Here is a 16,816-nt window from a genome sequence, read left to right as displayed (position 1 = left end):
AGATTTACTATTAGATTCAGATGCAAGTATCTGGGTTTGGGGTACCAGGCACGGCATCTTCTCGACTGGAGGAATATGGTCCAAGAGAAAGTTGTCAATGCACATAAACTGCTTAGAGCTTCTTGCAGGCTCCTCTGCGGTCTAGAGCTTGGTAAAAAAAAAACAGGATCAGATGTGCAGTTTGTAGGAAGGTGGAATCTGACTGCATGGTTACCCCCACTTTTTGCCTGGTTTTCGACTTAGTTTGACTGGGATCCTGCTAATCAGGAACCCAGTCTATCTGCTTTCTCCCTAAATTGGTTGTTCATGTACTTTAGGTACACTCCAAATTGGATTCTGGGATACCCTTATCAGTCCCTAGTATATGGTAATGACACAACAGGTCTGCTACAGCAACCTGTGTAGGGTGGTGCCTGCACCCCTTACTTAGATATAGGTTCACTATATCTATCCTTATCACTGCATATAAAAACCTATCAGTCACCCCTATGGCAGGCCTTATCAATCCAGAAGGCAGGGTGCTGGGTTTTATGTGAGAGGGTGCCCATGCATGAGCAGAGCCCCTCTGCAGCCTTCGGAATCTATTTTCCGGAGTTGTTTGTGATGCAGGCAAACCATATATACTTAAGTGCATTATAACCTTGCGGTAAATGCTAACTTTAAAACGGCTGCATGGAAACATGTCGTGTTTGGTGTCAAACACCTTGGAATCATACCTCCACGCCAGTAACTGGTGTGGTAGGTATGATTCCACCCTACTAGAGGGAGAAATATGACAGCACCGGTACACCCGGTACCAACTTCACAGACCCTGGCATCACAAAATGGATGCTGCCAGCCACAGACATGAGTTTGCCCTCCTGCTGCTGGATGAAACTCCGGCAGGGGAAGGTTGGACAATAGGTTTCCTGTCACAGGGAGGCGTTACCACCTCCCAAACAGGCTTTAGTGTATTGGGGCTGGGTGGGTGCACTCTGAGGGTGCTTTGATGTCTCCACTGGGGGCACATTTGTTGTCCCTGTGCATAGTCCAGCTCAAACCGGTTGCAGGGGCTATAAGCCCCTGCTCTGGCGCGAAACTGGGCAAAGGACATGCGTGTAGCCACCCCTCTGTCCTGATCCTCCCATAGGTGGGTCCCCAGAGTTTGTCCCACCCCGTCCTTGGGGGATAAAGTAGGAACCCCTGGGTACAGGACTTTGGATTTGCCCGGACGAAACTCTGCTATAGAAACCAAGTACTTCAACTATCTACACTACGTTGGATGACCGAAGAATCTCCCTTGGAGTAAAGGAGTTACTCCCCTGCAAGGCAGGCACCTAAAGCGCATCTGACCGGTTTGCATCTACGCAGCTCCTGAAGGACCCCGAACATTTAGCAACACAGGAGGTGGGTTCCTAAGCTTCCCCGAGGTCGACTAGTGCTCTCAGCAAACCTGAGACCCGCAGCCCTCGCGGGGACCATGCATCCCGTACCCCTGGACACCGTGCACATTTGCAGCAGCATATGCTTTTTGGCGATCCCTGAGGCTGTACTTTGGGCTACTTGTAGTCCAGACCCCGAGCAGTGATTCCACCGAAGATTACCGGCCTACACTCCACGAGTGTTCCGTGGGCTGGTATTTTGTGATCCCTCTCGAGGTCCCTTCGCGATCCCTGGTCCGTCGACCTGTGGGTCCCTGCGGAGGGAACTTTAACTTTCAGTGGGCTTTCCTGTTTGCTCCAGACGTGCCCTGACTCTCCATCGCTTGGGGAGTCACCAGGACCTTGCTGGTCCACACCGAAGCATCTTTTCTCTGACCGCGTGGGTTGCAGTTTCCAAGGCTTGTTGGTCTCCAATCCGGACACTGACCCCCCAGCACTCGACATCCTTTGTGGGACAGCTCGGCTGCGGACTTTGGTCATCGTCGACGTCTCCTGGTCCCCGTAGCTGCAGAGTCAAGCTTCACCTCATCTCACCTGAAACATCCGATATCGGTGGGCATTCGTCTACCGAGCCCCTGGTCAATGTGAAGTGACCCAGACTCTGTCCCCTAAGCTTTCAGGTTCTTCTCAGCTCCGATCCAGGCTTGGATCACAACGGACACTTTTCATCTTCCCGGCAGCAGCACTTTGCAGCATCACGCCACTGAAAATGACGAAGATTACTGACATCACTATGCACCCAGCTTCCCTGGGTTAGGTAACACGAGTACTCCAGTGCTCACATGGGTGCTGGCCTTAGAACCTTCTATGTTTGAAAGGGTTTGCTCCAAGTCCTCTCCTAAGTGTCCTTAATCTTTAAAATTCCAACCGCGACTTTCCCATAGGATTGTATGGAGCTTGCGCCTGTATTATCACACTGCACGCGTCCCCCGTGGGTCTCCTGTGTCACTACCTTGGGTGGTTTCTTGGGGTCCCAGCGATTCTACGTGCGCTAGGCACTGTGTCTAGTCAAGTCGTGGTTGTTATACCACTTTCTTAGTAAATGGTTTGATCTCCCCACCGGAGCCCACTGTATATTGTGCTATTTACTGTTGTTCTAGTGCTTTAATATTGTGTGCCTTGTTCTCTAATCTCATAAAGAGGTTAGTAGAGAGTGTTTAGTAATAAATACATATATTTTATATATATACCTTGTGTGGTTCTCCTTTCATTTGGTCATTCAGGAGGTTATAATCTGGTAAACCAAGCTGCTTTACATTCCTTCGAGACTTAGCCTGAAGGCTGCTTTCCATAGCTACCAATAGGATAGCTTTCAATAAAGGTTGTCTTTAACCTAATCATCAATAAGGGTCGTTTGGACTGGTGCAAGGTGCCCACTATAACTAGTGGACAGCATATACCAGACCAACTTCTCACACAGTTCTCCCACTCATGGTTAATCTGACTGTGGTCAGGTATATAAACAGAGTGGAGGGGAACAAGATTTTAAGCCCTTAGGAGAATTGGTCCGGGCACTGTGGGAGTTCTGTCTCCACCAGAGGAGATCGCCAAAGGCAGATAATCTCCCGGGACCATGCAACATGGTGGGGGACTGGTACTCAGGAAATCTGTATGACAACAGCATATGGCATCTGGATGGTCAGGTTTTCAAGACCCTGAACGAGGTTTGAGAACCGTTCAGTATATTCCAGTTTGCTTCCTGGTTGACAGCTCAGTTACAGAGGTATTTCTGCTGAAGACCCGATCAGGAAGTTTAGTGACTGCCGTTATTCTTCTGGATTGGTCTGGAGGAAATTACTATGCTTTTTGGTCATTTCTCGTGATACGCAGGTGTTTGGGCGCAGGCTTACAGAGTTGAAAGTGATCTTGACATTACCGCTTTGGATGTTGCAGCCCTGGTACTCCTCCTTTCTGGAGCTCTTGGCAGACTGTCCAATTATTCTGCCAATATTCCCACAAATATTGGGGGGCCTTCATCAGATTGTGTCAAAAGCCATCCACAGATCCTATAAAGTAAGAGCTGTAACACCACCACAATCCACCTCCCCAGAGCTGATAATACAGGTCTTTTGTCTCTTTGTGAGTTGCTGGTTGTGGCTGTTTGATGGTTTGATGATGGTGGTTGTGGCTGTTTGCTGTTCTCGACTCCAGTCAAGTTGTTTTTCTTTTTCTATGGTTGAATTGCTTATGTCTCATTAAATTCTTAGCACTGAGAAATGTTTTGAGGTTTCAACGTTCAGAGGCCTGGCTCTTCTGATGATGACCATGTTGCAGCTGATGACTGGCGAAGGCCTGTAGTTAATTGCACTTACTCATTAAGGTTTTGGTGTTTTCCCTGCTCAGTCCTCTGGTGTACCTGATCTTCACAGAACACCCACCACATCATATACTACAGGGCAGGAGCAGGGAAACCTAAGGACGTAGACAATGGGCATGAGACAGACCACCTCACAAGACACATGAGTTTTCTGTCACCGCCCAAGGCCTAGATGGTTAGCGCTTCACTGAAGCTTTGTCGATCCCTTTTCCATCTTGAAGATGAAGGTCTGAGCAGGCCAGAGGGCTGTCATTTAATAATCTTATGACTTTCGTGTAACTTGCCAATGGTACATTTTCAAATACATTTCCAAGCTTTCGGCTAGTTTGGAGAACTTTGTGGTGGCAAACAGTCCCGGCAGGAAATCATCAACATTCAACTCCTGCAATACATCAAACAGCTTTCACCCACCTCCAATATATTTAACAAGCATTGGCATAGCCAATAGGTCTCGCCTTTGGGACCTTATAAGTGTTTAGCCATGCCACAGTTGCATAACTAAATACTTATAAGGTCCAAAAAGCGAGACCTATTGGCTAAGCCAAGCGGCCGTGCAGCCGCGAAAGTGATCGCGATCAAACATCAAAGCGGCCGTGCGTCCGCAAAAGTGAAAGTAATCGTGGAAAAGCACGGTGTGCGCGCCCGCGCACATGCACTGTAGCTCTAGGCTGGCCTGGTAGCACTTTTTGGAGCCCTCTCAAAAAGTCTCGCCAGACCAGCGCATGCGCTGGGTCAGGCGAGACCTAAAAAGCACACTGAAGAAATAAAGTGGATAATTTCCCAAAGAAGCAGCAGGTGCCAGTTAAATGGAAGCTCGAAGGGGTTTATGAGATTTTTCAACTACAGTTGCCCGCTGCAAGATATTATGCTGTGCCAAGTGTGTTTAACTTTCCAACATTTCAGGGCAGGTAGAGGCCAACTTCTTGGCGGCCTATACACTGCTCAGGCCTCACATGCACAGGAGTTGGCCTAGCTCACTTTTCTGGCTACAGCCTTAATTTCCAGTAATCTCATTTGCTGTTTTGAGAGCTATCAAGTAGCAGAGGAATCATCGGATGACTGTTGCTGCTTTTAAGTGCAATAAAAACCAAATCTAAATAAAATGATGAGATGAATTTGAGAACTATATTCTTAGAAAGTAATAGTTGAAAGTCAATATATGGTTACACTGCTGCCTTCAAGGTTGAGCAAGAGCTTTCCGTGTAAACAATGTGGTTCAAAGCGTTCATGAATCCTTCTCTGCAAAATAAACGTACTTCTCCTTTACCATGTATATTATAAAATGGTACATTTGGAGGTGGGGGTGTAGGCGTAAAATGGGCCTCTGTTTTCCCCATCCCACTGAGGCTCTGTTGAAGGTACCTGAACTAAGAGTAAATGCCAATGTCGGTCCCTTAACTGACAAATGGAGAATAGAAATAGAGGCATAATGACATTTGGAGTGTTTCCAAAATGTGTCAACCTTTTAAAAAATAACCCAGCGCTGCAGAAATTCAGAGCATAAGGCATGCATCTCCACGGGATCCGCCGCCCCCTCGTCCGCAGCACGCGCACGGCTTGTGTTGTGCGTGCACTACCTGCTAATGTCTTGGGCTGCCTGCAACGCCAGGCACGCAGGTTATCGATTTGTTTCTGAAGAAACGCCGAGCCCCTCCGCGGACTCCGGCTGGCCTTCTTTCATGTCGGCGGCTGCGTGCCCCTCGCGCCACCTCAGCTCTCAAGATAGCCCTGCTCCGAAACAAAACCCACGTAATACCGAATGAGCACGCGCGCCGCAAGCTGTCACTCGCTTAATGCACTTGATTTCTATCATAATAGCGTGGCAATTAAATGTAGGGGAGGTGTGTGCGTTCGAGGGCTGGGTAGGTGGAGGGTTTCTACATATATCCCATCTCTATAAATATTGGCTTGGGGAAATCATTTGTGAATGCAAAATTGAAGAAAAAAAAACCCACAGGCGCCAGGGAGCTGTTCGATGCTCAGCTGTTGTTCGCCACTCCGCATTAATTTAAGGGGTGCGTTTGGACGCTCTTTTAGCGACTGTCGCTCTGATTTTTGACTCAATCTGTTCATCTTCGTTTTCTGACTCCTTTTTTTTTCGTCCTTTCTTTCCCCGGCCCCCCCCTCCTCTCCCCACCGCTTTCATCCCGCTCCTCACAGACCTCTTTGCCTTGAAAGCAATCAGCGACAGCAGGTGCCTGCGTTTCCATCGGAGAGGAGTGGGCAGCAGGCAGGCGGTGACCACAGATAATCCCCATGGCCTCGGCGGGGCTGCAGATCTTCGCCTTCCTGCTTGCCTTCCTCGGTGCCTTTGGAGCCATCGCCGCCACCTTGATGCCCAACTGGAAGGTCAACGCGGACACGGGTGCCAGCATCATCACGGCCATCACTCAGATGCAGGGGCTCTGGATGGACTGCACGTGGTTCAGCACGGGGATGTTCAGCTGCACTGTGAAGTACTCCCTCCTGTCCCTCCCTGTTTACATCCAGGTGGCGCGGACCACCATGGTGCTCTCCTGCGTCCTAGCAGCTTTTGGCATCTTCATCTCAGCTGCTGGCATGAAGTGTACTAGGTTGGGAGGGGACCGGGAAACAAAAAGTCTAACTGCCTTTGCTGGGGGCATCTGCTTCGTCCTGGCGGGGGTCTTCGGCCTGATACCAACATCATGGTACACCAGGGAGATCATTTCCAGTTTTTTGGACCCAATGGTCCCAGAGAGCAACAAGAATGAACCAGGTGGAGCGGTGTACATGGGATTTGTTTCCGCAGGGTTCCTACTTGCTGCAGGTCTGATTTTCTGCACGTCTTGCCTCAGGAAGCAGCAAGAAGACTGGAGATGCAACTCTAAGAAACAACCTCAACCAGCCACGCAACCCCCAGAAAATGGCAACGTAGGTTACAACCTGCAGGACTATGTGTAAACACAAGGACCCGGACAAGTGGAGGATCTGTATGCTGTGGCTTTGCTTACTTTAAATATCGCTAAATATCAAAAATTATATATTGATATAACACTTTTTTTATTTCAAAAACATTCATGCAAAAGATTTACTTAAATGTTGTGAAGATATATTTTTCGCTCATGCATTTGTATCTAAAGATAAATCTAGAGAGAACCAACGAACCTGGTACATATTGTCCTGCATATTTTTCAATAAAGCTGCTGCTACATGTAAGACAAGCGAGGGGAAAAAGAGAACAGATGAAGGTGGGTGCCTTTGATTTAAAGTAAAATATTTATTTGTACTTATATTTGTATAAATGTGTAAATACAGACATGCACCCATACATATGTATTTTAATTTACAAAAAAAGATATGTTAGGACATGAACAGTGCACCGACATTGTAAAGCATCTGTGCTGAGACAAAAATTAAACCACAAAAGCTTTATGTTAGTTTAGATTTCTTGGCCACAAAGTCAGAACGTTAATCTGTAACATTCAATGTGATCAATTTGAAGGTCAAAAATGCACATTAGGTATTAATCAGATATATGATTGCAAAATTAAGTAGCTATCATTAACAAACACAAAGTTCAGGAAAAGACTTTAGAGAGTTGCAACCTTAATATAATGCCATTGTCTTCACTCATTACTTTTCAAATGATAAATTGCACTCTCCCGCCATGTTCACAAGCCGTGCTTAGAAGCCAGATCCACCCTGCAGCCCCACAATAACATTCCAAGTATTAGGATTGCACCCCCGTGAACCTGCAAGATTTTCCTAGTAAAGGACACAGTTCAAGCATGTTTCCACAAACATTTGATGTTCTTGCACCTTTATATTGAAATGTTATTCTTCTGGTGTTCCTGACATTTAACTTTACTGTTTGTGTAAATTATTTTTTTCCCCATGAATTAAAGTGCATTACTGTGAGGCACACTTAGAAATAAAATCTGGTATACTGAACGCACATCGACACAATTCAAAATAGGAGACCTAATTGGGCCTTAACATAACTTTTGAAATATTGTTTTTTTAGCTACATTTTGGTTTGCTGTAAGACTAAACAACACATGATGCTTTCAAGAGTGCATTGCAAACAGATTTCCTGGTCCATAAGCCATGCTATGTCAACTGTATAACTATCTACATGGATTAACAGGGTCACCTTTTTCCGAATATTTAAACAGTTCAATAATTCCTTCTGCTCGACTTTTACAGGGCACAAGTCCTATAACAAGAAGTGGGGGGACTGACAATATGCAAATGACCCCATGACGTCACGTGCTGAACGTGTCCCGGTGTCTGAAATTCACACCGGGACACGTTCAGCATATTTCTGTGGGGCCCAGCTTCTTGGCAGGGGGACGGCGTCCACCCTGTGAAAAGAGTGGGGGGACGCACTGTACCTGCGTGTACCCACGACTCGAGCCCTGGACTTTTATCTCTATATGCCTGATTCACAAAAAATGTTGCCTAGAAAAAAGATACTCTAATAAGTTTACTCCTATATTTGGAATAAATCTCTCTGGCGTTTTAGAAATTCACGAAGAATTTGTGGAGTACTCCTGGGAATGTACATTATTTTCAGTTTCCCATGAGTGATTACATACATGGTCCTTTCTGTAGGAATACATTTCTGCATGCAGACATCTGATATTCAAGCACATTTGAACTTGTAAACTTTTTTTGTGTGACTTCCGAGAACATACTTTTCCTTTTGGTGAAACCTCTTCTCTTACATATGAACCATCGGGGTGTTGTGAGCTTCCCGTTCTCAACCTGAACACAAACAATCACCTAGGGGAAAGTACATTTCCATGTGTTTTCAAGGCGGAAACTACCAGCAAAAGTTTTGTGAATACTCACAAAACTTCCACATTTGTGAGTATTTAAAACTTTTCATAGTGTATCAACCCAGGAATGAAAGCATACTTGCCTCTACATCTAAACTTGCTCATGAGAAAACATCACCAAATACATGGACACGCTACGTAACCAGGAAATTAAAATACCCCCCACTTTGAAACAAAGTCTTATGGCACCAAGCAAGCGAAGCAAGTCATCAGAACCCTCCCCAGAAGAGCTCTCTTGTCTCTTCGAACCAAGCATCTACCCATTCATACTTTCATTCACCCGCTGATAGACAACATTTCAAATGTATATTGACAATGATTCATTCTTTCATCCATATTTCAGTCTTTCACTGGTCCGATCCCTCCGTCCATCTGTATACCCATCCATATCCAAACCTATACATCCATCCATCACATCCGCTCATCCATCCACTCTTTCAATCATCTATCCATCCATCCTTTCACTCATTCATCCATTCACTTTCACTCATCTACCCATCCTATCACTCATCCATCCACATTTTCACTCATCCATCCATCCATTCATCGTCCATCCACCCTTTCCTCATCCATCCACCCTCCCTTTCACTCATCCATCCATTCTTTCACTCATCCATCCTATTTTGATATTTAGCCCCCTCTGACCCCCAGTTAAATGCAAGTAAAAGTCCTAAACATTTTAGGACGTGTTAGGCATTTCTGCCGCTGGCCGATTTCAGTTTCAGGAATGAGCGGGCAGGTCCCTTGAGAATCCTCCAGGGTCGGCCTGAGGGGGTGGGGCATATTGCTGACTGACAAGGCACACCATCAGAGTCAGAGGGGCCCCAGTGTGCATGTCGGGTTGGATGGCGGCCTCTCTCCGGCCAGCCAGACATGTGCAGTAGTCTTCCCCCTCCAGTATACTGGAGCCCGGGATGACTCATAGCCGCAGCCCCCGGGCTCAGTGATGAGCGTTGCAGTTTCCTGCCCCAGCCAACCCAGGCGCTGCTGTGACAGCAGAAGCAGCGTCTGGATTGGCTGCAGCATGGTATGCCTGATGCTGGGGGGTGGAAGCGTCAGCATGCACTGGGGGGTAGGCTTCTCCTCCTTGCCCCTCTCGTGCCTGCTGGATCTGAGTAGGAGCCTAAAACCAGAGCCCGCTTGCTGAGCTGGTGCGGAAGAGGAGCAGTACTTCGCCTCCTTCTTCCATGGGGACATCAACGCCTACTCGCCTTCCCAGCACTGGATCCCGGCAGCACCATGTCAAGGCTGGGCACAGACTCCTGGCGAAAGTGAAAGGAAACCCTCTACCTGACCAGGGGTGCTCTCAGGACTGGGTGCGCTGCTGGCGGCCGCTGCATACCTTCTGCACAAGCTGTTGTTGGCCACGGGTAAGAGGCGGCCGCATGTACACTGGGTAGGTAGGGTGGGAGAAAAGGCAGGCTGTAGTGTGAGAGCATGAAAGGCAGATCGTCCGTTCAGCAACCCCACTGTTCTTACAGGCCCGGGCTGTGCTTTCACTAACGTGTGTGGGGCGTGGGCTCTTGAACGTCGATGATTTGTGCTTGCTTGTGATGCCCGGGTATTTCTTTAGGAAGGGGCCACGGTACTGCCTCTGAACAGGGCCGGACTGGCTGGAGCGGGCACCGGGCAATTTTCCCAGTAGGCCGCCAGGGTGGGGTGCCGGTTTTGGGCTACTGGAGGCCGGTTTTGTGACCAGGGGTCGGCAATATCGTCCTCCTGTAACAAAATCGGCCGAAACCGGCCCCAGCAAACAGCTCGGCTGCACCCTCCCTCACCCCAGGTAGGTTTGGGTTCCCGGTCCGGCCCTGCCCTGCCTCAGAATACACTCTATAATCTACAATCTAGGAATACACTGCGTGACCTCCGGTACAAATCTCCAAAAAACATGAGAGTTTGTTGGCAGTTTCGTTTTAAACACTTTCAAACGTTTTGCAATCTGTGTACTTTTCCAGCAGTGGCAGTGCTGTGAAATTAGTTGCAGATTTCGACTTGAGAAAAGTATATTCTGCCTGCAGTTAGTGAAAACAAGTCAAGATGTGCAGGGCATTATGCATGTACTGTTTCGATAAAGGGACGGGAAGGAATGGGGAAGGAAAGAATGGGTTATGTCAACCATGCCAGATTTCCAAAATAAGCGCAACCACTTACAATGAGTTAGTAAACATCCGGGCAAGATAAGTATATTATTCACTATTACAGTCAATGAGTGGTAGGAGTTGTAGCTGGTTAGTGATTTTATAACTGCATAGTGATGTACTATTCTTTAAAGAACTGTGTGTTCAAATCTTTCCTACATTGCAGCATTGTTGGGATGGTGTTAATGAATATGAGGATGTTGTTCCAGATACTGGGCGTAGAGATGGAAAAGGCCTGCTGTCTTGTTTTTTCTTTTTTACACTTCTTACTTTTCAGTCTGATAGTATCCCCCCCCCCCTCCCCAAGCCCTACTTATTTATCAGGCTTGCATGCCTTGCTATTCATCCCAAGCCTTTTACCCCACCACCACCACTTTGAAGTGTCACCAGCCGCTACTGGAGGAAGGAAATGGTACAAAGTAAACTGGAAAATACAGACAAGAAAAAATGGATAAGAAAAGAGGGAACAAGACAGAGTACAAAAGAGACAGTTACGAGGGAGATAAAGTCACGAGGGAGAGAGGAGAGTAAAAAAATGGGAAGTAAAAGGACATAGGGAGGAAAAGAGGGACAAATGGAGAGGAAATATAGAACAGAAAACAGGAATGTAGGTGGGTGACTGGGAAGAGAAAATGAGAGCTACACCCTAACCCTTCCACACTGTGCACTCCCATTTCAGAAATGATGTCACCACTTATATCATTGATGAAGTAGAATATCCGATGTTCCTTAAGGAACAGGGACAAGTTTAGCTTGTAGAGCACAAGAGCTTCCAGCTCCTAAACTTTTATAACTTCAACATTTTCCAAAATTTTCAGTAAATTTCATAGTTAAAAAAAAATCATATTTAAAGTTTTAAATATAAAAGTACGGAATAAAGGCACAAACTACATATTGAAGAGACCCACACTGCTGATCAGAAGGTATTTGCGATATTTGTATAGCACTAATAATGCTACAGGGACATTGGAGGGCTTAACAGTCCTGAAAAGAGAATACATCAAAGAACCCAAGAACAGGAAGCAGGTGAATAATTCTTATGCATACGCAGACATATGGGATGGGAGCAGTCAATTATGAGCAAAGATCCACACTCTGGGAATATAATCTTGTAATTTTCTAACATACAGCATTTCAATTAGGGATAAAAGCAGGGGCAGCTCCTCCATTATAGCAGAGGAGCGTTGCTCCACTAAAATGCCCCATAGATGTCAAATAAAATGGTAATGAATTAACGTCATTTGCATTTTTCGTCAGCCCGACCCGAACCAATTGTCAGGACAGGGAAGGGCCTGCTGAGTGACAGCAGGAAGGAGTGGTGGGCAGAGGGCTGCCTGTGCACTGTTTAAAGTGTGTATGTCTCTTTGGTCGGCCTTCTTGCGACGGCCAGCCAGACATGCGCTTTTTAAACATCTCAACCCAGCTGTCTCAAGACAGCTGGTCAAGTGCAGGTTGCCAGTGCCCTTGGGAGCACCTACAGAGTCCACTTCCTCCAATCCTGCCACTTCTCTCATGCTGGTTAAGGGCATGAGAGATGCGCCAGGATTGGTTAAGGGAGTTGGCAGGGAGCCTGATGCCACAGAGAAAAGGAGGACCAGAGCAAGGACGACGGCTGCTGCACAGTAAGTAGCTTTTTATTTTATTTATTTATGTAATGTAATTTCCACGCCCCCCCATTCACAGTAGTGTCCATAGCACCTGCATCTCACAACCGATGTCAGAGGTGTATCGTAGGCTCCTGCCGTGTTGTGGTGCAGGAGAGAGCTCCCACCATGCAGTCTGCTCCCTCCGTATGCAGTACTTTTGTATTTCTGTGAGTCGGCTAGGAATAAGGTGCCTTAACCACATTTTGTAGGAAGTAGGCTCATTGTTTAGTTACACCACTGACATGGACACTCACATTGCATGATTCCTTGTAAATTAAACCATGCTGCCGAAAGTTGCAGAACTTTCTGCTACTATGTAATTTACAAATGCTTTTAAGACCTATACTCATGGAGACGACTCGTTTGAGGGTAGACCACTCTGTAGACTGTCACTCATGCTAATCAATGCGCAAGTTACTCCTAAAACTCGCTCCGCTCAGTTACCCCTTTCCACTGCCACTCTCCTCAAGCCACTGTATAACAAGCATTTGCAATGCAATTGGTCTCACATTTATGAGAATATGAGCTATTGGCATCGTAAATGACAATGCCAGAAGCTTAAACTCTCACAAATGCGAGAATTATTACATCGCGAATGCACTTTTTGGAAAAGTGCCCCAAGTTCCCCTTTCCATGTTAATGTCGGCCACGCCCCTTTCTTTAGACGAACCGCGTCTAAGAAAGGGGCTCGGTCGCCATTAAAGTGAAAGTGCCGTATGAGGCGATTTTACAAAAAAATAAGCATCCGTTTGTCAAGTTGACAAACAAATGCTTTTCTTTTGTGGAAGTGCCCCATGCCGCGGTTTCACTTTAATAGCGGCGTGCACCTTTCTTTAGACGCAGCACGTCTAAAGAAAGGAGCGTAACTGACATTAAAGTGACAGCGTTGTATGGGGTGCTTTTACAACAAAAAATTGCAATTCAATAGGTCTCGCATTTGTAAGAGTTTAAGCTATTGTCATTTATAATCCAGTAGCTCAAACTATCGTAAATGCGATACCTAATTCACTGCAAAGATACAGCCATAATTGTCCTGAGCTGCTTTGAAAGTGAAAGCGTGCGTGGCATCAGTACCAGAAACTCATTAAAGAAAATAGTGCTTACAGACTAAATAAACATACTGTGTAACAACAGAAGTAAAAGGGCTAGTCCTCAAGCGAGGTAACAAATGAAGACAGGGCAGTATTAAGGAGGGACGAACAAGCCTATTAATCAATCAGAAGCCAGCATTTACAAAGGACAATGATACAAGCCAATGTAAAATATAGACGGAGAGTGGGCGGGGCTTCAAGTCAAGCATGCACTGCCAGGCTCGACCTAAAAAACGAGAATGATGTTTTTTACATTTTGAAAAGTAGGTATCAAACACATAAAGGTTACAAGAACATTAATGTTAACCGTATGTCAGGACTTTACTCCAGTTCAGTGTAAGGCACAGGCAATCAAGAGCTTGGTGCAAAAAAAAAAAATAGGAGGCTTTTTCCCTTCAAGAACGTCCCTCTGCTTGTAGGTCTACATTTGTAAAGCACCTGATCAGACCGGATGTCGGTCTTAAGTGAAGGAGAGGTGGACCTAGAGACTTCAAATTGAGGAAGAGGCCCGATTCCACATTTTGTTCTAGTGTCCCTGAGAACTGCATGGAAGCTGGAAAAGGCCTGTACTGCTCCCATACACGAATCGTATGTACATTCATTCAAATTATACTACATGCACCCAGCTTCTGGTGTGTGGGCCTGTGTGTAAAACCTTTTATCTGATAGCATGCCCAGGTCAGGACTTGGGTTTGGCATTCATGCATGTAATTCCAGATCAGCGTGCATATGGCCTCATAAAGGACCTGCTTTCCCTTCCGTAGTCAGAACCTTGCACTAGAGACTGTACTCATTGACGACATTTAGGGTCGCAGCTGCGACCCCTAGATTGCCCTTTGCAACCCATGCACTGTCTTTGACTCAGAGGTGGCAAAGGCAGTGCCAGGAACACAGGGGCAGCTTGCCTTATGATTGTTGGTTGAGGCACCACCAGTGCTTAATTTGTAAAAAATGAAGAGCCAGGGCGCATCACGGAAGGCCACTACTGCCTGCACCAACCATACCGTGCCAACACTGCCAAAGGCAGGGCCAACATAACACCTAACCATTGCACTCCTACAAGTGTGGCAATTCAGACTATTTCAGGCCACACACAGCTATAATAAGGGCATGCGAGGCTAGTATTATTTAGTTCCCAAGTATATTGACAATGAACACAGTAGTTGTGCTCATCTCAAAATGAAAAAAGTCAGCACCACCATTTGGTGGACTGTCACTTGAACTAGTGCTAACAATTAAGTGCCGTTGTCGAGCCCAGGAAACCACTGGCACAAAGTAAGCACTGGGCACTACTTTCCTTGTTTTCAGTCAGTTTTTCTTATTAAACTAATAGTGAATAATATCATATCATACACTATTAGGGTAGCATAAGAATGGAGTACAGTTAGCTGGAATATGACCCTATCTGACAGCTGAGGTAAGTAAGAAATGATTTTAAATATATGTTCTGTGCATGCTTGCGGGTGTGCATATGTAAGAGAGAGTGTGTGTATGAGTAAATGCATGTGTATGTGTAAGCATGTGTGTTCGAGTGAAATGTCAAATGGAATCTAATGACACTTCCACTAACCCTGACAATTTAGTGAATTGACGTCCATGACTGCACTATGGGGTTATATAGTTCAGATGTGCTGTAGAATAGTCACCCCACACTTGTAACAACTGTCATGTCAAATATGGTCCAGGTCTCCCGGGGTAGAGATCAGAGGGCCACTTGACATGAGCAAGCCCTTTCTACTCGACCTATGTGCAGGCTGGTATATAATACATAACAAAATATTGGTTCAGTATCCAATACTTTGTAATGCAAGGAGGACAGGGGTGCAAAGCACTTACACTGTGTGCCGCATAGCTTTATCACAACACAGGTGTTGCTTGCGAACATGGCCCTACATGTTGTCTGGAACCAGTCACACATCTTTGATTCACAAACTGGGAAACACAGATGTGTGACTGGCCTTTTTTGATTAAAGCACTTAGTGAAATAAAAAACTATATATTTAACTCTTTTTTTTTTACCTATAATACACAAAACATCTTAAAAAACACAAAGAACATGCCTACATTAAAAAATAATTTCACTATTTTATTTCCAACAGAAATTCATCACATGCGCTCATACACATGCACATACACATGCAGTACGTGATCAAGTATACACTTCTAAACGTTTTTTTTTCTTCTCCAAGCTGCTGTTGCTGGGTGCTGGCTCATTCGATTTTCCTCGGCCGCCATCTTGAGTAGGGTAGGGCTGCCGGGCTAGTTGTTCCTCCCTCCCGCCCTCCCAGGATATTTTAGGAAGTGAGTTCTGCCTCGCGCTGCATTTGCTTGTTTCTCCCCAGAGGCGGAAGCCGGGGGTTTGCTGCTCTTTCCTGGAATCTTTTTAACATTTCTGCTTGCGCATTATTTCAGTTAATAAAATCGTTTTTAAATTGTGTAAATATCTTAGCTTGCCTTTTTATCCTACCTTCCACATTGCTGCAAGACTGGCATTCGCTTTGAGGCTGTTCATTGACCTGCCCTGACTCCACGCTGCTGTTGCTGGGTGCTGGCTCATTCGATTTTCCTCGGCCGCCATCTTGAGTAGGGTAGGGCTGCCGGGCTAGTTGTTCCTCCCTCCTCCTTTATGTATAAAAACAAGGAATCACCCCGTCCGCGCAGCGGGCGCGCCGGCGGCGCGCCAAAGGCAAGCCCGCCTGCGGCCGACCGGGGCTCGGGGCCTGGACCCCTGCCCCTGTTACCTTCACTACCAGGAACGAATGCAGATTTATTCACTATACCATCAATGATCTGCTGGCCCTCCGCCCCAAAGTTGCAGATAGCTGTCGCCATACTGTGTCTGTAGACTCAGACTCTTTCCCTCCTCACTGTGCTACCTGTCATTTTTCCACCAATGGTTGGAGTAATGACGAGTTGGTGCTGATCAATGTGAAACTCACACTACTAAATTGTAGATCAATGAAAAAGTACAAACAGGAGATACATGACCTGGTCTTAGATAGTGATCTCGATGTGCTCTTTCTAACAGAAACTTGGTTAGATGATGCCTCTACCCCTGAGACTTTAGAGGCTGTACCTGTAAACTACTGCCTACTCAGACTTGATAGAGAAAAACAAAAAGGGGGGGGGATTGGCTATAATCTATAAAAGCAATCTTAACTGCAGCTTGGAGAAGGCCACATTATCCAACTGTGAAGGTGGTTTTTTTACTATTAAAGTCAATCCTCAAACGATCATTAGTGGATTCCTCATGTACCGGCCTCCAGGCAAGTCTTCTCAATTTAGTAATCAACTTGCAGAGCTAATAACTCAGCATGCATTGCGGTACAAGAAATTTCTTATTTTGGGTGATCTTAACTTACACTTCGAGGACCCGAATTGTAAGGAGGCACAGGGAGTAG

At 46.1% G+C, this 16,816-nt stretch overlaps 2 protein-coding genes across 2 annotated transcripts in view; one reads left to right on the top strand and one right to left on the bottom strand.

Annotated features, from left to right (window-relative positions):
• CLDN20 (claudin 20) overlaps nucleotides 1-7,162 on the top strand; it is a 52,219-nt gene extending 45,057 nt beyond the window's left edge. Inside the window, exon 2 of the mRNA XM_085609282.1 lies at nucleotides 5,899-7,162. Within this exon, the coding sequence (XP_085465408.1) occupies nucleotides 5,995-6,660 (666 nt within the window). The 5' untranslated portion in view covers nucleotides 5,899-5,994 and the 3' untranslated portion in view covers nucleotides 6,661-7,162. The remainder of the gene's footprint in view (nucleotides 1-5,898) is intronic.
• The window catches only part of TFB1M (transcription factor B1, mitochondrial), a 437,604-nt gene that overhangs the window by 138,958 nt on the left and 281,830 nt on the right, over nucleotides 1-16,816 (bottom strand). The gene's annotated exons all lie outside the window — the stretch shown is intronic.

The sequence above is a fragment of the Triturus cristatus genome, chromosome 6, assembly GCF_964204655.1.
Source record: "Triturus cristatus chromosome 6, aTriCri1.1, whole genome shotgun sequence".
Classification (NCBI taxonomy): domain Eukaryota; kingdom Metazoa; phylum Chordata; class Amphibia; order Caudata; family Salamandridae; genus Triturus; species Triturus cristatus.
This window is presented reverse-complemented; position numbering and strand designations above follow the sequence as displayed.